The sequence below is a fragment of the Eleutherodactylus coqui genome, chromosome 3 (genome assembly GCF_035609145.1).
Source record: "Eleutherodactylus coqui strain aEleCoq1 chromosome 3, aEleCoq1.hap1, whole genome shotgun sequence".
In the NCBI taxonomy this organism is placed as follows: domain Eukaryota; kingdom Metazoa; phylum Chordata; class Amphibia; order Anura; family Eleutherodactylidae; genus Eleutherodactylus; species Eleutherodactylus coqui.
Genome location: NC_089839.1, coordinates 79,996,121 through 80,020,889, shown reverse-complemented (window position 1 = coordinate 80,020,889; position 24,769 = coordinate 79,996,121). Strand labels below are relative to the sequence as shown.

Here is a 24,769-nt window from a genome sequence, read left to right as displayed (position 1 = left end):
GTACGAGACCCCCGAACATTGTTTGGCGGATTTAAAGGCCACTGTCAGAATATATAAGAGACAGCACACACCCAATATAAGTAGCAACAGACTGTCTCAGGCGCAACTGACAGTTATGGCTAGCGTACACCTAAGGGGGAGTTCACACCACATTTTAGTGTAAATTTTGGTTTCCGTTTGAATATCCAAAAATGGGATTTGGGTTCTATTGCTCAAACGGAGACCAATAAAGCCTCTGTTTGAGCAGCTTTCCATTCAGAACTGTCATTTGTGCCAGACAGAATAAAATGGTCAACCGTACTATTGTGTCTGGGCTGAATGCTAGAAACAGAGACTTTAGAGCAATAGAAGTCTGTTTCAATCTCAATCCAATTTATGTGACCTAAGTGGGAAATCCAGGGTGGAAATGTACACCAAAATGTGGATTATGCCCATTTACTCGTCCGATTCGCTTCATACAACACAGGTATGTTGGAACCCCTGTTTACCCAACAAGTGCAGCCCCCCTCAGGCAACTCTGATGTATCCTACAAACACATCATGACTGTAAATGGTTGTTGTTCTTTAAATGACTCCAATTGAAAATGTGTCATGTTTAGCGCGATTTAATAGAGAAAGTTAAAATGTACTCGCAGGACAACCCCTCTATGGCCAGATGTCAGCGGCCATATCACCAACCTGATGCAGCTTGTCTTTCTCTGCATCGTTGCTCTGTCCTGCCTCCAGCAAAACCTCAATAGATTTTATCCTTTCCAACAGTTTGACGTTTTCACTGGTAACATCCTTCAGTTTTTGATTTAGTCTGTCCGACTCCTCTAATTTTTGTTTGCCTTCAGCTTCATAGGACATCAGTTTAGTTTGAAGATCTTTGAAGAACATAATAAAAAAGAATAAAATACTGTTAGACACCAATATAAGCGTCCAGCTAACTGTTGGCCAACAACCATGTTTGTTCTTAGTTTCTATGGGTTACATTTTAGTGCTCCATGTCCGCCTATATGGCAGATAAAGAAAAGCTTCTACCTAGGACTTAATGCATAATCATACTAACAAATAGGTTTTGCTTATCTGATTTAGGACCAAGCACCATACATTTACAACAATTAGTCCTGAGCTTTAATCCTGTAAAAATACAGAGCGGGATTAAAGCTCCTGCAATCAAGCAGGAGCAGGTCGGGTAACCGCCGGGTGCCCCCTGCCACGGCAGAGCTGCAGGGTCCTAGCAGACCCAGATCAGCTCTGTTGGGGATTACTGTCACTACAGGGGGATGTTTTTCCCCGTAACTGGGAATACCCCATTACAGTGGCAAGGTGTGAAAATAACTAAATAAATAAAAAGACAACGTGAATGACCGCCAGAGGTCCTATAGGACGTCACGGGAAACATAGATGAAACAAACATACGAAGATAGGGCAGTAAAACCACCACATATGTCTGGTACCTTTGGACAGAAATACCCTGGTCCTTAAGGGGTTAATATAAAAGCTTACTTATGTATAGGCTAGATTACTACCATTAAACTTTGCTCAGAAGTACTATACCTTGACTCTAATATTTTTTATGTAGACTTTTTTTTTTTTTTAGCAACTTGTAGACAGAAGTCTAATCTATAAGTCAGTGATGTAACACATATGTGTCATTACTTAATGCAAATCCATACCCCCCCCCTATACAAATAAGTCCCCTTTCGCGTCATCATATAGCAATAGGATGTATACATTGTCGAATCCTCTCTATAAAGCACAATAAGTAGATAATTACCGGACACATTTTTCTGTTCTCCTTTGGCCTTTTCGGTGTCTACAAGTAGTGTTTTGTAACTATTCTGAGACTTGCGCAGTTCTTCACTGACTTCGTCCAGTCTCTTCTGTAGTGTAGATTCACTCTCCTGTTGTAGACTCTAAAAAGAAATAGAACTACTCTTAAAGCAGGTATTCCGGTGATTTTTTTTCAATTCTCACCCATCCACTGATCCCAAGAATGGAGGACCCGGGTTCCACCTATTTCACACTTCAAGTTACAGTCTCCAATTTCTCCAGTGTAGTGGGGAATGGAGACGTGGTTGCACATGTACAGCAGCAACTCCATTGCTGCAAATTCACTGAAATGAACGGAGAGGCATCAGCTCCATTCCCTACTACACTACAGAACCGGAAGACTGGAACTGGAACTGTGAAATAAAAGGGACACAGATCCCCATTCACAGGATCGTGGGGGTTCGAGCGGTCAGACCCCTACTGATCTATCATTTTTCACTTATCCATTGGATGGCTGAAAACTGAAAAAAGTCCCATTGCCAGATAGCCTTTTAAACAACAGAGTACACAAAAGTGTTAAAGGGGTTTGTACCAAGATTACAAGTTATCCCCCATTCACAGGACATTGGATAACTTGCTGATGGGCGAGGGCCCCACCACTGATCTAAAGAAAGGGGCCAAATCCCCTTTACCTGTCACGGTGGGGATTGCTTTTCCTACTACAATGATATCAGAATGAATGGAGTTATGGTTGAGCATTTGTGGTGGGTGTTCCATTCATTTCAAACTGGCTGACGGAAATACTGAAGCGCTTGACGCTCAGCTATATCCACAGTTCCATTGAAAGTGAGTAGTGTTAGTGTGCTTGCGTCACCAACCCCCTTTCAGACTCTTCCTCATTGCGGGGGTGCTGTGGTGAGACCCCCACCAATCAGCAGGTTATCTTCATACAACCCCTTTAACACTTTTTATATGTTGGAAAGTTGTGTTTTCTTACAATCTGCTGGAATCGCTCATACCTGAAGTTGGGCCACTTGCTTCTCATAGGCAGAGATTTTCCCGTCCACACTTTTCCTCCTCTGCTCCTCCTGCTGCAGAGCGTCTGACTTTTCGGAGAGTTCTTTGGATAGTTTACTGCATTCCTGACGAAGTTTAGCCAGTTCAGCATTTTGCCTAAAGAGAGCAATATAAATCAACATCACTGTAGTATTATGTATAGAGATGAGCGAGCGTACTCGGTAACAACAGATACTTGAGCGAGTATCGTCCTTACCGAGTACCTGCCTGCTCGCCCGTGAAGATTGGGGTGCCGGTGGGGGGCTGGGAGCAGTGGGGGAGAGTGGGGGGGGGGGGGGTAACGGGAGGGAGATCTCCGCTGCTCTTTCCCCCCTTCCCCGCTCCCTCCTGCTCACTCCCGCAACACAGCGCTTACCCACGCCAGCACCCGAAGCTTTGTGGGCGAGCAGGCAGGTACTCGGTTAGGACGATACTCACTCGAGTATCTGTCATTACCGAGTACACTCGCTCATCTCTAATTAGGTAACCTACAGCTTGCAAACACATGCTAGGATGTTCGTAGTAGAAGTACGAGTGCTTGTGAGACCGCTTCTAAGTGGAGATAAAATACGAAAATGGGATGAAGGAACAAAAACTGCCAAAGTGCCAAAATAGCAGCTGTCATTGTGGCAAGTCCTATGGCTTCACGAAAGGGCATTTTCCATAATCCTGGTGCACAAATCACATCAATTCTCCTGACCGCAGGCACAAGGGTTCAAAGAAATCATTTAAAAAAAAAACACACAATTGCCCCCACACACCCAGGAGCTCCACCCAATATACTACAACCTTATTATAGATCCATTATTTCGCTTTTTAGGTCCAAAGTTCCTTGCCGACTTCATGATATATCTGTATTGCTTTTTCATACTTGATATACACCATTATAAAATTCTGGCCAAGAAAGATAAAGGGGTTGTCCAAGTTCAATTTTTATTTATTTTTTTTAATAAAATGACCATTGCCGAGCCCTGTCATGGGCTGACTGCAGCCTGTAAGCAATAAGTCACAAAAGAAGAAAAAAAAAAAGGCTCGGACAATCCCTTTAAGGAGCAGTAGTACTCAAAAACCTTCTGTGCATGTGGCTTTTACTGCAGCATTCGCGCTCCTCAGTTGAGTCCTTTTTAAGCCAATGAGTAGCTGAAACGTTGCTGCTCCTTTTTCCCTTTGCTGTCCTTGGAGAGCTAGTACCTGGAAGTTCTGCACCCACTGATAGGAAACTTTCTCTGCGTTGCTTCATTCATTTGAATATGTAATTTAGTGGTAGATGGGAACTGACAGGATATAGATTTAATGGTAGCGGCATAAATCTACGTGCAAGCGGGTCAGTGCCTTACACATCCCCTTTAGGACCAGACACTTTAGGGATTTTATCCATGTGGTAGTTTTACTGCCCCCCCCCCCTTTTTTTTTTCCAGCTACCGAATTTATTTATGGTGTGTTTTTTTTTTTTTCCCGTGACCTATAGGGATAATTTTTATATTTTTGTTTCATTGACCTTATTTCCCATATTTTAGTTTTATTTAGGCTGCTTTCACATAAGATTTGTGCATTGTGAGACGCACCAATCTCGTACGAATATGAAACCCATTCTTTTGATAACAATGTTTAACACTTGCTGATCCTCCGGAGAATCGCTACATCTTAGAAGCGATGGGAGGCGTTTTTGACACAAATACCGTGCATGAGTGCAATATCGGGCCGAGTTTCACAGCCTGATCTTGCACTCATCTGTGTGAAACTGGTTTTAGGCTCAATGTCCATGGGCGGATTCTAATTATAAAATTTGTGCGAGTCTCCAGCTCAGGAGATCCGCAGCTCCAGGCGCCCATAGCACTGCAAAACTATTTAGAGCAGGCAGATGTGATCTTTTTTTTTTTTCCCCTGACGCACACGCGGGAAGAAATCGCAGCATACTCCATTTTTCTGACAGATCCCGCGGGACAGCTTCCATTAAAGCCAATGGAAGCCATCCCATCCGCGGCAATGCCACAGCTCTCACTGTGGATGTGCCACAAATCTGCAGGAAAGCAGGATAATTGAGAAAAAAAAAAAATTGCACTGCACTTACGTCCAGCACGTCGCCGGCGCGTCAGGACGAATCCACCGTGCTGAAGAAAGAATATCCGTCCAGCATGGAGGAGACCTGCGCTGGATCTGGACAGGTAAGAAAATGTATTGCCCTGTCCGCGGGCACGGCTGGATTTCGCTGCAGAATTCAGCAGTGGAATCTGTGTGTGCGAGTGGACATTGGGCCTTCGGGGTAAAAAGGTTAAAAAAAGAAAAATAGTTGGGAATGAGTTCCTCATTGTGAATTATCAGTTGTACAGTTTTGGATTACGCATATGGCGACAGTTTAGGTTGGCCTAGCTGTAGGTCATCTACTCTAAAAATATATTTATTGTATTCCGTAATTTTTTTTAATGTTTTTTTTTTTTTGCTTTTTGTTAGACACTTCATTCCCTGAATCTAAACTAAAAATACCCCCTTAATGAGCCATCCAAGTAATGCACAGACGAGCTGGTTGCCCAGTGGTACAGCCTGGTTTGCAGTGGCACTCCTCTTTGGCTAATGCCTGAGTAGTCCTGAGTACCCCTCTCTACCAGATTACCTTGGATACATTATACGATATGTTTTTGTATGTACAGACGGCTAATATACCTACTTGCTCTCAGTTTGGCTTGTGGCTTGGTTTAGTGCATCTCTGAGAATAGAGTTTTCCTGCTGCAGACGGGCAAGTTGTGCTTTGGGGCCATTTTCAAGTTCGTCTTGCAGAGCCCGAATCTGTATAGAAACAAATTCCGAATCTAAATGAGTGTCCCAGACTGAACCGGTTTTATACTGTGGTGCTCAGCCTAATGTCAGCAAGGAATACATTTCCATATGGAGTATGTTATCTTGCACCAGAGCAGGAAGCAGAGCCGTCTGTAGCAGAATATTACTTCTCCATACATTGTATAACTCTATTAATACGTCTTCTGCATGCAGATTAAATAGCTTTACAAGAAAACTAATGCATTTCTCATATTCTGTACTTTTCACAATAGCTGCACCCTTTGAACATCAGAGGGGCGCTTGCTCAGCTGCTGCGGCACTCTTGCTAGTACGCATTAACACTTACAGTAACCGGTCACACCTGTCTGTAGAAGTACAACCATCATTCTTCAGGTTTCACTATTGATCTTGGGTGTGGTTTACATGCTATTTGATGACTCAGTATTTGAATACCTCTCAAACCTAACTGTGCACAGGATGCATTTCTGTGACATGCGCCTGCTCTCATTATCTCCAGCTACTAAAAATGGCAGGACTTGTTGCATGGTTAAGACTTTGTTCAACCCCACCAATAGGGAAAATTGTGCAGAGAAAGAATGAGGTTTTTGTGAAATCTTATGAAATCTTTTTTTTTTTCAACTTTTACTACCTTTTTATTTTTATTAATTAATAAAAACTTTTTTAAAACTGATTTTTTACATATTTTTTTTAGTCCACATAGGGGACAAGAACTTGCGAAGGTTTGATCACTAATGCAACATGATGTAGTACAGCCCCTAGTATTAAACATACCAGCATGTGATAGGGTCTGAATAGTCGGAATGCATGTTGTATGAAAGGAGAGTCAGACTTCATAATAGAATTAATGAGCGAATGATTTCGAATATCGTAATACTTCACTCATTGAAATCCCTTTAACCCCTTGAGTGGCGGGTTTCCTACCACCCTGTCGTGCCCACCAGGGCAGGTTTTTTAAAATGGTCTAATCATTGAATTTCAACTAGTTTTGCAGTTGCGTCTCAAGAGCCATAGCTTTTTCATTTTTCCATTGACATGGCCATATGAGGGCTTGTTTTTTGCGGGACAAGTTGTGATTTTTTTAAACAGGGGGGAGGAAAAAAAGAAATGGAGAAAAAAGAAAAAAGGGGCCATGTCATTAAGGGGTTAAATAATGTATTAACTTCCTTCTCTGGGTCATTACGACGCACGGATACCACATGTGTGATTGTAGTTTTGATTTTTTACAAAGTAAAGGGAGACAAGTGTTTTGATTATTTTTTTAATAATTTTTTACCTTTTTTTTTTTTTTAAATTTTTTTTTTGTCCCTTTAGGGGACTTCCACAGGGACCCATCAGGACCCCCTGATCACATTCCAGGGGTCCGATGGTGACAGCCCTTTACACGCTGCAGTGACAGCCCTTTACATGCTGCAGTCACATAGACTGCAGCATGTAAAGGGTTAACACAGCAGAGATCGGAGGTTTTCTCTGATCTCTGCTGTAAGAGCTAGTACCTAGCTGTCCTCTCAGCCAAGCACCAAGCTCTCCCTGCCACAGAGACCATCGGTGCAAGCCGATGGTCTCTATGGCAACCTGTAAACAAAGCAGGAGGTTGCCGACATATCGGCAATATCTTCTGCTGGTTTTTCAAAGCCCTTGCTTTGTTCTCTGCGGGTCTGTGCAGGCAGAGCACACTGTCACAGCTTGTGGCATTGTGCTCTGCAGCTCCCATAGTGATACATAGCCCGGAAATATTCCGGGCTATGTCACTATGAGCAGTGGAGCTCGTCCCGGAAAATTTCCGGGCGTGCCACTCAAGGGGTTAAGCTAGGGCTACACGCCGACTTTGGTTTTGCATTATCAAATCTCAGAAAAGTCGTGTAAATAAAAAAAAAAAAAAGTGTGACTTTCTCTCAGAGCTGCTGTTGATTGTTAACCTCTTGATAACCCTTAACGTACAGTTAACCCTTTCCAATCCAGTTTGTATTGTGGTCTTCCTAGGAGTGGGCTTACTCTTTTTCTGCTGTGATACAACGGCGCTATCTGCTGGCTAAAGCCAGTACTGCATGAGATGACACGTTGGATAGGCTCCGACAGCAGAGAGGCTGGCAATGTACAGTAAGAGAACCCTGACGGACGTCTTCCAACATCGGAGCTGTACAGCCTTAAATCATAATGCCTTCAGAGGTCAGACAGTGGATTAGAAAGGGTTAAGTCATGGAAGTTCAGGGTTTGTATGGAGGGTGATCAGGGGTTGACCTTACAGTTGACACCCACCCGCAACAGCTTCGATCACTGGCAGTGCTGATTGGAGCAGTTAAGCCCTTTAAATGCCGCCGTCAATTCTGACAACGGCATTTAAATGCCCCGATTAATGTTCAGAGGTACCGTATAACCTCCACTGATGAGATCGCGGGGTGCCGTGCGGTTGCCTTCTGAAAGCCCCCAGGGTTGCCATTGCAGATTGTCTATCAAGTCATGCCTGTGGCATTGCTATTGTATTACATCATACTGCAGGAGTGATCAAACCATCGCAAGTTAAGGTTCCCTATAGGGGCTTAAAAAAGGAGAGAAAAAAAAATCAGTTAAAAACATTTTGTTTATTAATTATGACAAAAAAAGGTAATAAAAAGTTTTAAAAAAAACAAAACAAAAAACTTTTGCCATAGTTATACTACAAGAATCTAAGTAAAGAAAACAAAAACATATTTGGTATCGCTGCGTCCATAAAAGTATACTCTATTAAACTAATGCATTACTTACCCTGCATGATGAAGGTCATCACTGGAAAAAAAAAAAAAAAAAAACCAGAATTGCACTTTTTTTTGGCCAGCCCATCTCCAAGAAAAATTGTAATAAAAAGCGATCAAAAAGTTATATGTACTCCAAAATAAAAAAATTATTTTTTTGAAAGTGGGGAGGCGAAAATTAAAATAAGGTTGCTACCTTAAGAGGTTAAAAACCAGTTAAAAACTATGGCAACATTGCGTGCGACTTGCAGCCTGTAACCAAAAATCCACCAGTTTTGGATTTTTTTTTGTGACTGTGCGTCACGGTCTTGTTAGGTCACTGGTGAAAATGCAACGGCAGTGACATTACGATTTTCATGCCGGAAGTCCACAGTTGTCTTTAATCCAACCTGAGACAGTTTGATAATCTGACACTGGATGAATAGTGGTGCATGTTCCAGAAGTATTGTGTTTTGGACCGCTTCTTTAGTCCAATACAACTTCATCAGATCCCACGGGGGTCAGAACATAGGAACGGTACTATGCAGGACCAGAAATATGGGGAGTATAATGCTTTTACCTTTCCTTGTAGCTGCTGGGTCTCCCCCATGTGATCCTTGTAACTGGCTTGCATTCGGGCTTGCAGAGCATGGATCTCCTGGTCCCGAGATAAGATCTGCTCTTTGAATTTGGTTTCAACACTAGTAACTTTGGTCTTCTCAGCTGTCAGCTCCTAACCCGAAACAAAAAAGTGAAAACAGGTCACACTATAAATAAAAGGAGAGCATGCATCAAGATACAGAATACATTGCAGTTATGCAGAAAGTAACAGCTCTAAACCAGAAACCTCCAAAGAGCATTCAACTCAAGCAATATATGTATAACCACTAGGTGTCACTGCTCTACTACGTCCAATTACAAAAACGCATCCGATGGTCACATTATATCTCAAGTTTTCAGCTGTTACCATTTCACAACAGTTAGTAAATAAAAAAAATATTAATTGTTAACACCCATTGTTTAACCCATTACTTATGGAAAGAACCCTTTTATAGCTCAAAAAAAAAAAAAATGGATTACATTATGGCGCCACCGTCATTCATAGGACTCACCTTAGTGATCTCACGCAGCTTATTTTTAGCAGCAGCTGCATTTTCGTGTTCTGCTGACAGTATTTTCTCTTTCTCCTCCAACTGCTTCTTCAGAGCTGCAACTGGATCTCCCTTTTGAGTGGCCTAAAATGGGATCAGAAGATTAGCCTATATAGCTTTATCCTTGGCTGGAACGTCTCAAACGAGAAACTCGATTTTTGTGCATCTTTTCTTTTTTTTGCAACATTTCTCCATCACATTAAAAAAAAAAACTCTGGAAAAAAAATTTAAAAAAAACAAAAAAAAATTTACAAAAAAATTTGATTAAGGGCTTATTCAGATGGACGTATATCGGTCGGGCGCTAGTGCACTGAGCTCCCGCCCCCTTTCCACTGTTTGCAATTGGAGGAGGCGGAACTTAGCTCCTCCCCTGTTCCTCCCTTCCATTGCAAACATTAGTGAGGGGTGGAGAGGGGGCGGAAGCTCAGTGCACTAGCTCCCGGCTCGCCTCCTCCCGTTGCAGAGAGGGGCAGCATATCGCGGTCGGGCATGAAAACACGACTGATATACGCACATCTGAATAAGCCCTTACTTATGGTGCACTGGATTTTAACCAGTGACTGTGTGTTAAGGAGTTTCTTATAAAAGGAAAAGGTTGTGATAGACAACCCCCTATACATATGCCGCATTAGGACATGGCTGTTTAATAAAGGGAGGCGACCAACAATCGTCATATATTAGTTGAAGCCAAGACTTAAAATACAATGCTGATCACTGGTCTTGGCAGTGGAGGGTGACAATTAAAATACAAATTTAGGGAGCCGTTAGTTTAGGGGGCATCTACTTGCAATCAGTATGTGTAAAGAAGATCTGCAGTCTTTTTCCCGTAAGTCCGCCGTTCTCCATTAAATGACTATACCCTACACTACAGCAATGCTTTACTTTCCATAGCCATTGATACAGTTCAATAATATAGTTGGCAGGGCGGTGCAGAATCACTCAGGGCTAACTCAGGCTGCCCATGTGCCTAGAAGATAAGTGATGGAATCCGACTTTTGGAAAGGATTCCTATTGATGTCAAAAATGGCACAAAATACTGTCCATTGTTCAGACCAAAGACTCAAAATGTAAGATTTAGGATATCAGAACAGCACATCTAAAGAGCAGTGGCATATAATAACATTGCACTAGGGGGAGAGCCATTTATGCAGTTCACCAATATATTCTCATAGGTTTCAGCTATTCTTTAAAAACTTAATGACACCTTTCAGATGCAATTTTCTTTCTACTTAAAATGCTTATATTTTAGGCTGATAATCATTTTTGCAATGCGGTTTAATTAAAAATGTTGCGGTTTGTCTTCTGCAGCTTCTACATATCACTGTTGCAGTCCAGTCTCAGTAGATCCGTCTGTGAGGCTGGACTGACGGCTTAGTGCCCGTTGGCACGGAATGATTACCACGGAGTTTATTGCTGCATTGTGTGAAACTCAACAATAGTCACTTAGTGTAAACATTGCCAGCGACTTAATGACAAACGATAATCAGCGTTCGTCATTCAGTTTATGCAGATATAAAACTGAAGCACCGATGGGCCCGCGTGCACCGAATCATTCATCTACGATCAACTGCCTGTTTACTGTGAATGGAGGCGGGCGACCATTAGCGATCTCCATACCTGAACAAAATGAAAGATGAATGAAAAGTGAACAAAGATGATCGTTCGGTCGTTGGCGTACATTTACACTGAACGTTACTGTTCATTTTAGCTTATTTGAACGAATCGTTCCATGTAAAAGGGCCTTTAGTTTCCCTCTGCTCTCTCCTTTCTTGCTTGTTCTTATCAGCTAATTTATAACAAAATGTATCTTGGTTGTGGTCAAAAGTTAGCTGATAAAAAAATGTTCCTGAGAGGAGAGATCAAAGGGAACCTAAGACGTCAGACCGGCCTCACTTACGGATCTCCTACTGAGACTATAGACTGCAATGTCTATATACAGTGATATGTAGAAGCTGCAGAAGACAAACGGTACAAAATCTTTACCTAAACCCCATTGCAAAGATGATTGTCAACCCAATATATACTGCTTAAGTGGTGTAGTAAGAGGGCAAGAGGCATTAAGGTGAAGAAAACATATGTAGTACTGTGTGCCAGGTATCCTGCTTGATGCCATTTTTCTCAGTCAGGATTTCGATGAGCTTCTGTGCTTCTCCCTCGCTGAAAGCCATACTGCTGATGGTCGAAACGAGGGTCTTGTATGGCAGGTAAAGAGCCCCATCCAGTTCACTGGAAACTGCAAAACAATATAAAGAAAAAAAAAAATGGAGGTCAAATCAAATGCTTGTGATATACAAATTACAATGCACAACTTTCAGGTTTAACCCCTTAAAGGGGTTGTCCCGCGCCGAAACGGGTTTTTTTTTTTTTTTTTAACCCCCCCCCCCCCCCGTTCGGCGCGAGACAACCCCGATGCAGGGGTTAAAAAAACCACCCGCACAGCGCTTACCTGAATCCCGGCGGTCCGGCGTCTTCATACTCACCTGCTGAAGATGGCCGCCGGGATCCTCTGTCTCCATGGACCGCAGGGCTTCTGTGCGGTCCATTGCCGATTCCAGCCTCCTGATTGGCTGGAATCGGCACGTGACGGGGCGGAGCTACACGGAGCCCCATTCAGAAGAGAGGAAGACCCGGACTGCGCAAGCGCGGCTAATTTGGCCATCGGAGGGCGAAAATTAGTCGGCACCATGGAGACGAGGACGCCAGCAACGGAGCAGGTAAGTATAAAACTTTTTATAACTTCTGTATGGCTCATAATTAATGCACAATGTACATTACAAAGTGCATTATTATGGCCATGCAGAAGTGTATAGACCCACTTGCTGCCTCGGGACAACCCCTTTAAGGACCAGGGTCTTTCTAAGGATTTTACCTCTCTTTTTTTTTTCTTCAGCTACCATATTCATTTTTGCTGCCCGTTTTTTCCGTGACAAATAGGGCTATTTTTTTATATCTTTTTTTTTCAGACTTTTCCTGTTTTTTAGTTTTATTAAAGCTAAAAAAAAAATAATTTTTTTAGACTTTTTAATTTATTTTTAACATTAGTATGTTTATGCTAAAATAAAATACAGGTATGGGTTCTTCGTTTTGTTTTGGACATTTTGATGTACACTTTGCATGGTTTTTGATTACAGGGCGCATACGGTGAAAGCTTTGGTTATCGGCAGCAGTGCATTTTCTTTTTTATATATATTTTATGCTATTTTGCAATTTTTTTTAAACTTAGCTTTGCAACTATTTTTCTTTTTTACCACGTATGTCCCCCCCATGACGTCATATAAGACCTCTGGGGGTCATTCACGTTGTTTTGTTCTTTTTATTTCATTCTTTCCCACTACTGCTGGAGCATTCATGGGAGCATCAGTTACAGGGTAAAACATCCTTCGGTAGTGACAGTAGTCACTAACAGAGCTGATCAATATCTACTAGGACCCTGCAGCTCTGCTCTGCTATGACAGGGGGTACTCCGTGCTCACGTGATCGCTAGGTCAAAGAGCAGAAGTAACACATTGAGAGCTATGTAGCCTGTAAAGGAGAAGAGGGAAGCTTCTGACTTCTCCTCTGGGTTTTCGGCTGTGTATAACAGCCGAAGACCCAACCTGCTCCGGCTACACTACAGGAGATTTAATCCCACGCCGTACTTTTGCTATCAGCCGAGATTAAAGTCTAGGACCACGGGCCGTAAATTTACCATGCTTAGTCCTTAAAGGGTTAACGATTACAATTGTGCTCCTACTCACCGATTCCCAGCCTAACTCTGTCCGTGGTCCACAGAGTATAGCAGCAGCTGTCACTTTAAAGGGAACCTGCCAGCTACTTTGAGCCTATGAGCTAAGCTTATGATCAGAATGTAGGTGACCTGCCGAGTTCAGGGATTTAAGTTTTATACTTACCCTTTCCTCCATTCCCTGTACTTACCCTACACCAAGCTGCTTTGATGTAGGAATGAAAGTAGGGGTCCCTAAGAGTGACAAAATTGTCAGTGGTTTCCCCATTGTATAAAGGGTGTCCTACACACAGACCCAAACTTAGGTTAGTTGGCACCTTGTGCAAGGTATTTTTTGTCCCTAAGGGCTCCCAACTAGACAGGAAAGATTGACTATTCCACCACAGGTCCAGTGCAGGGAGCCAGTACTGGTACTTAGTAGCCACTTATGGCTTCTTGTAATGTCTTGAGGTAAGAAAGTGGAGAGATGATAATATTGCCAACACACTGGAAGCAGTTCTAGCGCCCCTTTACCAGGGTAGGGCGATGTACCCCTGTACAGCTGCACAGGTATACATCCCCAAGACCAGACCTGTCTACACAGCTTCAGTGTAAACTGAAGTCTAGGACTAAAGATCACTAACCTGGTTGGCGCCATGTATATTAATAGGTTTAAGCCATGGTGATGATTTGCAAAATCTAATGCAAATAAAACATGTGATGCTGACCATAACTGGGCAAATAAATGCATCAGCTTGTTTGGTTAATTGCACAAGTTCTACTTCACATGGGTGGATAATCTGCATGTGCCAATGACCACTGACCAATAATGGGCATGTTGGTTCCTTCCATGTACATGGGCAGATTATCTGCTCTATGGGGACAACCAATTGTTAACAGTTCCCCATACAGCTGTCGCTTATCGGCTGCACATATTCCAGTTTCATATTTATGCTCGCCTAAACACAATCAGCCAATACACGAGCGTTGGCTTGTTCGTCGGCTGATAGATCGTACTTTTCCATGGCCCAATTGTTGGGAGAATGAACTTTCGTAGGGACATTTATGCCCAATATTCGGACAGTATAAAAAGGAGCTTAAAGAGACAGAGTATGTTTTGGTCCAATGAGCATTGCCATTACTTGTCATTCTATTGACCACAAGACCATGCAGGTACGAGGCCAACAGAAAATACAAGGTGTATACAACTTATACTCAATAAGGCTTCAGCCAAAAAAGATCAATTTGCATTGCTTTGGAAATTTTTTTTGTTTTTTTAATCAGCTTGATGTGAAAACTTACTACTTAAGTGGCCACCAAATGAGTCATGAAGTCTACAACCTGAAGCAGCATATTTAGCTTTCTGTCTGGTTGCGCAATATTTTGACTACGTGGGGTTGCTCGTTTAGCTGACAAGATAGAAGTAGAATTAAAGAAAAGGTTTACCTCCCACATAGCAGTAGTACAATGTAGCACTGAAAATAGTTGTTAGGAAAATACAAGGTTAGAAATATTATATTCCACATCTCGCTTGGCTTTTCTTCAGTAATGAAAGGCTTCTAGGTCTTCGCAAACCATGAATTATTGTCTAGGTAATGTGGAATTGTAGCTGCGTTCAATGCAAAGCTTTAGTCGTGCTGCACTTTTTGCCCATTATCGGTACTTGGGGTTTACCTACAAGATCACCTCAATTTAATGCCTTTATTTTCCTGTATACATCACTTTCTAGTTTTCCGACTCCCTCCAATGTCAAGAAGGTCACCGCTCGAGCATTTTTTTTTTGCACAAAGCCTTAAGGGAAACTTGTAATAAAATCTAATTAGCACAAATATGGAGCAAAATGAACTGCAAAAAGTTCAAATTAATAAATGATTTCATTCTGTACCTAAATAGCTTTCATTTATATTAGGAAAGAACATGGTAGGCTGGAGCTTTCACACAGGGAACACTTGGCTCGTTCTGCTGACCTGTCATTAGTGGTCTTGAAAGAAGAAGTTCCCATCTGTCTGGCTATATTTAATCCGCACGAAGAATGGACAATAAAAAAAATGATTTAAAATTTAAAAAAAACATCATATTTCGTAAGTGTGACAATGAGCAAAACAGCCCATAGATTAGGGATAAAGCTCTTGCTGACATCAGCACCACGGAATAAAATAATAGTCACTGGTCCTTCCGCTCCGGTCTGGAACGTTCTGTATTCTTTATGGTTTAAACATTGCATTTTATTTCATTTCAAAAATGCTAATTATGAAAATAAATAAATGTGATAGATTATATATGATATCAATCAGTTGTAACGTCAACTACTATATATTAATACTCATCTGTCCTAGAAAGAAAAGGATGCAATTTCATAGATATCAATAATGTTAATGTGTCCCAGACAACGTCTCTGTAGGTAACTAAAAGTCTCTAGCAATTTCTCTTTCCCATGGCCCACTCTGTGCCCTTCAAGCCCACCACGGCCCCCTCTGTGCCCTTCAAGCCCACCACGGCCCCCTCTGTGCCCCTCAAGCCCACCACGGCCCCCTCTGTGCCCCTCAAGCCCACCACGGCCCCCTCTGTGCCCCTCAAGCCCACCACGGCCCCCTCTGTGCCCCTCAAGCCAACTGTAGCACCCCCTGTGCCCCTCAAGCCAACTGTAGCACCCCCTGTGCCCCTCAAGCCAACTGTAGCACCCCCTGTGCCCCACAAGCCAACTGTAGCACCTTCTGTGCCCCTCAAACTCATTGTGGCCACCTCTGTGTTCCTTGTAGTCCTATGACCACCCCCCACCCCCTGAAGCGCCGGCCAGCAATTGAAGATCTAGCTACACTACTTATGCTGCCACCACAGTATGTCACATCATTTTTCCGCACATAGCACATAACAGTTCCTCCTCCCTCTCCTTTTCTCAATACAGTATTTGCACCAGAGAAAGAGCTTGTCTGTGGCATTCTTAGAGAGACGTAGAGACAAGCTGTGGCAACAGAGTGAGTAATGGAGCTTTTCTTCTTTTCTTGCTGGCTGTAGCTTTAGAAGAACCTACAACTGTGGTGCAGGGGGCCTTTGTCTCCTTATGGGCCCAGTTGCAATTGCAACCACTGCAACCCCTATAGATACACTATTGATCTACAAAGTTTAAGCAAGGACTAACAGCACCTTTTCAGTTGAACAGTATCAGATTTGTAAAGCAAAGTTAGGTTGGGTGCTATTTTGAATATTACTTCTAATGGAGCCTCTAGCACAAGTGTGACTGATTATAGCTTTAGATGTATCAAATAACTATCAAAAAAAATTTAAATGACAATTCCTGTAAAGCAATTAGGACATCAAGACCACCACTCACCTGGTCCAGATTTCTTCTTTGGCGCCTTCTTCTTTGGAACTGGCTCTTGATTTTGCTCCACTTGGCTCACAACAGGTTCAGCTTTTTTAGGAGGCTGAGCCTGAATATTGGCAATTGGGGTGCTTGACTTTGCTACAACTGGAGGAACAACCTTTGGGTTTTGCTTTGCTCCATTTTGGGGAACGGCCTTTGGACTTGGCTTTGCTCCAACCGGTGGAACAACCTTTTGGTTTGGCTTTTCTCCAGATGGTGGAACAACCTTTTGGCTTGGCTTTTCTCCAGTTGGTGGAACAACTTTTTTGCTCGGCTTTTCTCCAGCCGGTGGAACAACTTTTTGGCTTGGCTTTTCTCCAGCCGCTGGAACAACTTTTTGGCTTGGCTTTTCTCCAGCAGGTGGAACAACTTTTTTGCTTGGCTTTTCTCCAGCCGCTGGAGCAACCTTTTGGCTTGGCTTTTCTCCAGCCGCTGGAACAACCTTTTGGCTTGGCTTTTCTCCAGCCGCTGGAACAACCTTTTGGCTTGGCTTTCCTCCAGCCGCTGGAACAACCTTTTGGCTTGGCTTTCCTCCAGCCGCTGGAACAACCTTTTGGCTTGGCTTATCTCCAGCCGCTGGAACAACCTTTTGGCTTGGCTTATCTCCAGCCGCTGGAACAACCTTTTGGCTTGGCTTATCTCCAGCCGGTGGAACAACCTTTTGGCTTGGCTTATCTCCAGCCGGTGGAACAACCTTTGGGTTTGACTTTGCTCCAGCCGGTGGAACAACCTTTGGGTTTGACTTTGCTCCAGCCGGTGGAACAACCTTTGGGTTTGACTTTGCTCCAGCCGGTGGAACAACCTTTTGGCTTGGCTTTGCTCCAACCGGTGGAACAGCAACCACAGGCACTTCTTTGGCAGGAGCTTCCAAAACTGGTTTTGAAATGGCCTTAGTCACAGCGACCACCTGAGCTTGAGATGGTTCAACTTTCTGGACCTTCTTCTCCTGCTTTTTCTTTTTGTCTTTCGGAGAGGAAGCAGGCTTTTCGGGAACTGGAGCCACAATTGGTTTTATAGGAGCTACAGTTTCCTGAGGTTTAACCATTTGCACCATAACTTGAGGTTCCAATACAACTTTTTTTGGCTCCCTAGTTACCATAGTAGGTACATGCTCAGGTAATTTTCCGTTGGGTTTGTCCTCCTTTTTCTTTGACTTAGCTTTCTTTTCAGTGAGTTTATCTTTCTTCTTCTTATCTACTTTTGTCTGGCCTTTCTCCTGCTCTTTACGTTGCTTGGCCAAAGCTTCTTCATAAGATGTTTCTTTCATAGAAAAGGTGGACACCAGGACAATTCCAATGGCTGATAGAACCATAAAGCCTCCAAACACCATCACCCCTATCGTCTGAGGATCGTATATATCCATGTTGGTTTTCCTTTAGGATACCTTAAACAGAAAGGGATTTTATTAAAACAGTCATGAATGTAGAAAATAAATAAAAGTCAGGACATGCTAATATGAGATTTAATAAATATGTTTTTAGTCTGCACTCTCATTTTTAGGCATTCCAAGGCCCGGAGCATTATGTCAGGAAATTAAACCGATCTACTGAAGGTCATTTGCAGGTTGGTATTTTATTAGAATTTACCCTACGCAGAAGGAAGCATTCTGCACATGTTGCTTCCTATAAAAAGACCTGGTAACTATGTAAATCAGAGGCATGATTTGCTAGAATAAATCCTAAACCAATGTCGCTTTACTGCAGCTCTTTTTTCCAAGTTCATTGTAAGACAGTTCAGGAAAGGGAAGAAGTTATACAAGGAACATCAGAGCCTCATTCATCAAGGTCTCCGACACAAATTTGCCCCATAATCCACAGCAGAAATCTGAGATTGAGCATTAGGTTTCTGCTGTGGATTTTCATTTTAAATGCCATGGATCCAGTGGCGTAACTATAGAGGATGCAGGGGATGCAGTTGCACCTGGGCCCAGGAGCCTAAGGGGGCCCATAAGGCCTCTTTTCTCCATATAGGGAACCCAGTAGTATAAGTAAAGCATTATAGTTGGGGGCCCTGTTACGAGTTTTGCATTGGGGCCCGGGAGCTTCAAGTTACGCCTCTGCGTGGATCCACACGCGGGTTCAGCCCCATTCAAAAAGCGAAATCACAACTGGCCAACTAATGTGGTTTCCGCATCAAAAATTCACATGTCAATTCTTCTCCCCACAATGCACATTTCAAAAGCCGCTTGCAGAGAAACATGCGCCGTATGGATTACAGTGAAGATCCCCACCGAATTCTATGGGATGTTAAAAGAACATGGATTTTGGCACAGAATCCATGTCTGAGGACTCCATATGACCGGGGTCTTACAACATCATAATAAGACTGTAAATGGGTAAAATAAATGATTTTCCAATTTTAAGAACTACGGTAATTTTAGGTACATATATTGTATTGAATTACTTCTACTAATTATCTTCTGTGGGCAATGGAAAATAAAACAAAACACAATTTTACCATTGTTTTTTAGGATTTCATTTTTACTGTGTTCACAATATGGTATAAATATTTTGCTACCTTTTATGCTACGCTTGATTAGGATTATGACCAAATGTATAGAGGTTTCATTATGTTCCAACACGTTTTTGTATTAAACAAAGATAAATAAATAAATAAAATACTGTGTGGTGCCACATTCCAGGACCAGAGTAATTTTTCCCCCCCCCCCATCAACAGAGCTATGTTTGGGCTTCTTTTATTGTGGGACAAACTTTAATTTTTATCGTTACCATTTTGAGGTAAATTCGACTTTACTTCTTTTTTATTTTTGTTTTATTGAAGCGAGATGAAAGGAAAACTGCTATTTTGACATTTTGTTGCCGATGAAGGATGTTATGGATGTGGCAATACCACTTACATGTAGGGTTTTAATTTTTTTTTATTTTCATTTTTTCAATATTTAAAGCCATGTATAAGGAAAAAAAACTTTTTAATTTTTTTTAAAATTTGTTTAGTGGTGTTAAAAATGTAGAGGAGTGATTTGATGAGCCAGTCCTCATTTTTTCATTCCTTTTCTGAGAAGAAAAAAAAAAACTATGTGACAATCAGAGAGCAAATATGCTCTCTGATTGACAAGACGTGGTAACATATACCCCATGTCAACGGGTGTAGCTCTGGTTCTTTAAGGGCCACCAACACATTTCTGGTATCATTTAAAAGTTAAAAAATCTAGGCTTTAACCCTTTCCAATCCACTGTCTGACGTCTTTCTACATTCTGATTGAAGCCTGTGCAGCTCCGATGTCGAAAGATGTCCAGCAGGGTATTCTTACTATATACTGCCAGACGCTTTATTTTTGGGGCCTCTCCAACATGTCACATACTGCAGTACTGGCTCTAGCTAGCAGATGGTGCCGTTGCATAATGGCAGAAAGAGAAAATCCCCTAGGAAACCTTGAAGCCAAAATTGGATTGCAAAGGGTTAAAATGAAACCATGTCAGTGTCTCTGATAGAACTGGAGCTACAGCCATTTGAAGTGGAACGGGTTCAGTTTCTCCAAAACTGTAACGCCTTATTCCTTAAGAAGGAACTGAACTTGTCCGAAACTGCTGGGTGGTGTGTATGTGTGTGTATTGGGGGGGCTCAGCTCTAATAACGGTTCTGAAATGTACAATAATACTCATTCAATAACGGTGAGCAGAAATCTTAAACTTTGAACAGCTGATACAGAAAGTATATTGGAAAATTACATCACTTTTCTACATAGGAAAAAATCTCCATTTAACCTTTTAATATCCCTTTAGAAATTAAACTGCAGTTAAAGTACAAACATCAGTATGCTATGCTTAGAAGAAAGTGGGTGCAAATCCAATAGTCCAAAAATGGAGCTGTTGACCGGTTACTTTTTTTTTTTAATACTTACAAATGCGCATCCTCCTAAAATCACTTCACCTACAACATTAGTCATAAATATAGCAGCATTGCATCGGCCAACATATTCCTCCAGCTGAAATGTTTGAGCGAGAGCCTCAAATTTGCATAAAGATACCAATGGCAGGTATTGCCGGGCAAGCGACGGTGTGGAGCACAATGACCAAACATCTGCCAATTCATTCCAATAACTCAACATGTAAAATAGTGCTGAAGTAGATGTTAAAAATAACTATAGTGCCGGTTTTATCTAATGGTATCCCGGCATTAATTGAGTATTAGCCATAAGAAAACTGATTATATGAACTCCATGTACATATGTGGGGGACATGACTCCTCTGGTAGAGATCATTGGGAAAGAATATGAAAAAGATTCCTCATCTGTAGAACCACAAGACATAGGATTTGAATGTGTCCTCCAAGCATTTGCCTCAAACTATATCACTAGTTTATTTTGTGCAGCTTGTATGTTTAGTCTTGATCTAAGTCTACAAAGACTCACATTTTACATACACCCCAAACCACTTCATCACAATTTAACCCGATATGGACAAAGTGCCGTAAATGTACGGCGCTCGTTCCTGGGCTTTATTCATAGCCTATAGTAAGGCCTCATGTCCACGGGCGGGTTGGATTACGCAGCAGAATCCGACGACCCTGCGTATCTGTCCAGGTCATACTTTTCCTGTACTGCAGACATGTGCGGAAATGATGGCCGGCGCACCAGCACGGTACAGTTTTTGTTTTCAAACTCCTGCTTTGCCGCGGAATCCACGGCCCGTCCGCAATGTGAATTGTGGGCGGGCCGCAGATCGGATGGCTTCCATTGGCTTCAATGTAAGCTGTCCACATGGTATCTGCACTAGAATGGAACATTCTGCGATTTATTTTCCACATGAGGAATCTGTAAAACAAATTTGCATATGTAAATTCAAGTGCGGACGCCCATGGTTCCCTATGGCTGGCTTGATCTGCGGACCTTCCACAGTTCAAATTTGCCCGTGGACATTCGGCCTAAAAATATCATGCGGGATTAAATTCAGCTTCACACAAGGGCAATGGTGCCCCCCTTAGCGTAGCCTTTTTGTGCTATGAACCAGGCTTTTTCTAGCGCGCATCGGCATATTTTACTGTACTTTTTCTGTCCACAGGGCATGTTCATTTGTGCGTGGCAAATAAACGCACCAATAGAAATGGCTACTTTGTTCCAGATGTGTTCTTGTTTAAGCGGAATTACAGTGTTTTACGCATCTCCCTGCATGCTTATTTGTGTACCCCTATTGACTTTTATAGGTACCTCTAATGCGCAAATGGAGAATGTGCTAACATTTTTTGCACGGACGAAAAAGCGCAGACAAAATACACGCATGTGAATGAACCCATTGAACCAATGGGTTCTATTCACTGTGTATTGTGGGTGCAAATACATAAGTGTGAAGCCGGCCTAAAGCTCGAGAAAGCGGAAGTGCCACTTATGCTATTCGACCCGGCAATCAAATGACCGGCGGGTGCCTCCTGCCCCAACAAAGCTGCAGGGTCCTAGCGGACACAGATCAGCTCTGTTAATGATTACTGTCACTACAAGGGGATGTTTTCCATTTACACGGGGAGATTACTGCACAAAATTCGCTCAAACAAATTTGCGTGATAAACATCGCATCTAAAATGCGCAGCCATCGCGCACTATTCATTTACAGTTCACCGGTCGCTCATTTTCAACCAGCATCCAAATCATCGCTAGATCGACGACTTCTCGCTGAGTGTTAACGCTCCTGGCTCAGGACTTCTCATAGAAAGTTGGGTGCTGAGTGAGACGCCGGTGAGAATCCAGCGGCGAAGTCTGCCTGTCTAAACGCTCTGGCTGAGCGCCAACAACCTAGCGGGGACATCACGGCTCGTGCAACCGTTTAGAAGACTGTCGTCCCATCTAAAAGGGACATTAATTGTGCTCCTATGGATGCCCTAGCTACAGTAGAAAGGTGTGAAATTAGAAAAATAAAGACAATGTGACGTCATGGGGAACACAGATGCTAGAAAAAGAGTTGCAAAAATAAGTTTTAAAAAAATGGTCCGTTTTTTTTTTCAGTTTCTGTCCTCCAAAAACGGTGCAGAGAAACGGAAACCCTGAATTGCGCCCTAACGCGAGTGTAAAAGCAGCCTAACATTGCAATTCATTAAAAATTAGTGTTTTTATAGGCAAATCTATGCACAGACCCGAATCTCAGCTGTCGATGTCCGCTTCTAGGCACAGTATGTTTAGCCAGGGTGCTACATCAGTCTTTCCACTTTCCAGACTTTTTTTCCTGGACAGCGCGGTGTTGACCTGTACGGGAAACCCAGGAACTTTTCCTGAAAATGGAAACACTAGCTGCTCTGTGCGCCGTCCGGAGGCAGACGCTGGCAGCAGACATGTCTGCCAACACTCGGGCTGTTTTAGCATTCAGCCAAAACAGGCACGTGCTATTTTACATGGAAGTCGACCTGCCACTCAAAGACTTCTGATTTTTGATGGCAAGAGAAGAAAAATGTATTTTGTAGACTTGGAAAGAAATAATATGAATCGTGGCCTCCGGATTCATTTTGATCTTACTTAGATCCTCGCGTTACAGAGATTATAGATATTCTGAATATTTGCCTCGTTCGGTAGAGCTACCTTTCGTCCCGGGTGGCCAAATAAGAACAAATACTTGTAGAACAACATTTTTAATACTATTGATCTATAAGCTGAGCTTCAAGCGCTCTGTGGGATAATTTTATATTCTCACCTTGCATGAAGTTGCTTCATTGGATCACATAAAGAAATGCCCGTGATGCCAGTCCTGGGGGCGCACCAGCACATCCCATAATGCTTTGTTGTAAAGTTTATACTTCTGACTTCCACTTCTAATCACTTTTGTTGAGACTGTTGGACAAGTATAATTTAAAATACTAGCAATTGCTGGCAGTACCCGCTAATATGCAATTGTACTTCATTTGAAGGGTTTACATGTGAAGGGGTTCCCGCTTCCAATCAAAAGGAGTAGTTGTTTTTTTTTTACTGGAAGGGTATACCCAAAAATAGTCTGCTCTCATAATGCCCTACTGCTTGCACTCCCGAGGATCAGATCGAACCTATGGGGGAACAAGGCAGGAATGTTCAACTCCCCAGCAGTGCCACCACAGGGGTAACAGAATATTACATAGCGCCAGTGTCCAGAGCGGGTCCAAGTCCAGCTAATTAATATAGGTCCTCACTAAGGAACGGTTCTCTATTAACTGGTTATACTGTAATACCATATTTGAGGATGGGTTTTGGAAACCAGATGGACCTCTACAGGCATTGTAAGACAGAAGTCTTGCTCATTTACCCATTGGGTAAATGTAATCCAAATAGACCACCTTTGTCTATGTGGGCCTCTTGGTTAACTATATGAACCCACCAGATGAGTAGCAGTAGTATATATTTTATATTATACAGGGGGTGTAGCTAGGGTCGTAGGTGGGGCATTTGCTCTGGGTGCAGGTAGGTAGGGAAGAGGACAGAAGGGTATCTGGTGATTCTGATTCCCCCTCCCTCTTTTGCCTGTGTTCATTTAAAGGGATTGTCCAGTGGGAATAAAAAAAATATATTAAAGCGTGGGCCGCTTTAGAATAACATTCTCACTTCACTGTTCTCCGGGGTGCATTGTTCCCCAGTCACTCCGGTCTCCACAAGCCTCCTCCTGCTTCAGAGTTGCTCATTTGTGAGCTGTCTAATGCATGGCCACTGCAGCCAATCACCGTTGTCAATGATACCAACGCTAAGGCAAGTAATTTGCCACAGCGCTCAAGCACTTAGACGGCACATAACAGAGCAATCCAAAAACAGGAGGAGACCAAGGAAACCAGAATGGCTAGGGAACGGAGCACCCAGGACATCAGTAAGGTGGATACAAGTTACTTATTTTAAAAGGCACCCACAGTCTTACATTATTTTTTTTTCCTTCCATGGACAACCTCTTTAAGTTACAACAGCCAGAGCTTCTTTCCAGCTGTTGTAACTTGAACCAGACAACAGTTCTTCTGTAAAGAATTAAAGGAGGAGGCAGAAGGAGTTTGCTGAAAGGATACACCATCTGCTCACCACTGCCCCCTGTCCACCACTGGAATGCGACGGCTGTGCAGGAGAGGTACGCATGTGTAATTTGCTGAAAGTGTAATATGTATTACTGTATATGTACAGTGTATAAAAACGTATGTATCACAGTGTTGCTATGTATGTGTCTATCATATATGTGGGGGGTGGGATTAATTTACAATCTAGCCGAGTATGTAGGAGGAGGGGGGGGGGGCAGTCCACACTAAATATTTGTCCAGGGTGAATAAATGCCCATCTACAGCGGTG

General features: G+C 42.6%; 1 protein-coding gene across 2 annotated transcripts in view; it reads right to left on the bottom strand.

The window, feature by feature from the left end:
- The window catches only part of RRBP1 (ribosome binding protein 1), a 61,043-nt gene that overhangs the window by 24,555 nt on the left and 11,719 nt on the right, over positions 1-24,769 (bottom strand). For both annotated transcript variants that reach the window (XM_066595783.1, XM_066595784.1), the window contains exons 2-9: positions 16,504-17,920; positions 11,554-11,702; positions 9,431-9,553; positions 8,899-9,051; positions 5,480-5,598; positions 2,778-2,931; positions 1,763-1,901; positions 679-866 (exon numbers count right to left, since the gene is read on the bottom strand). In XM_066595783.1, coding sequence (XP_066451880.1) covers positions 679-866; positions 1,763-1,901; positions 2,778-2,931; positions 5,480-5,598; positions 8,899-9,051; positions 9,431-9,553; positions 11,554-11,702; positions 16,504-17,899 — 2,421 coding nt within the window. In that variant the 5' untranslated portion in view covers positions 17,900-17,920. The remainder of the gene's footprint in view (positions 1-678; positions 867-1,762; positions 1,902-2,777; positions 2,932-5,479; positions 5,599-8,898; positions 9,052-9,430; positions 9,554-11,553; positions 11,703-16,503; positions 17,921-24,769) is intronic.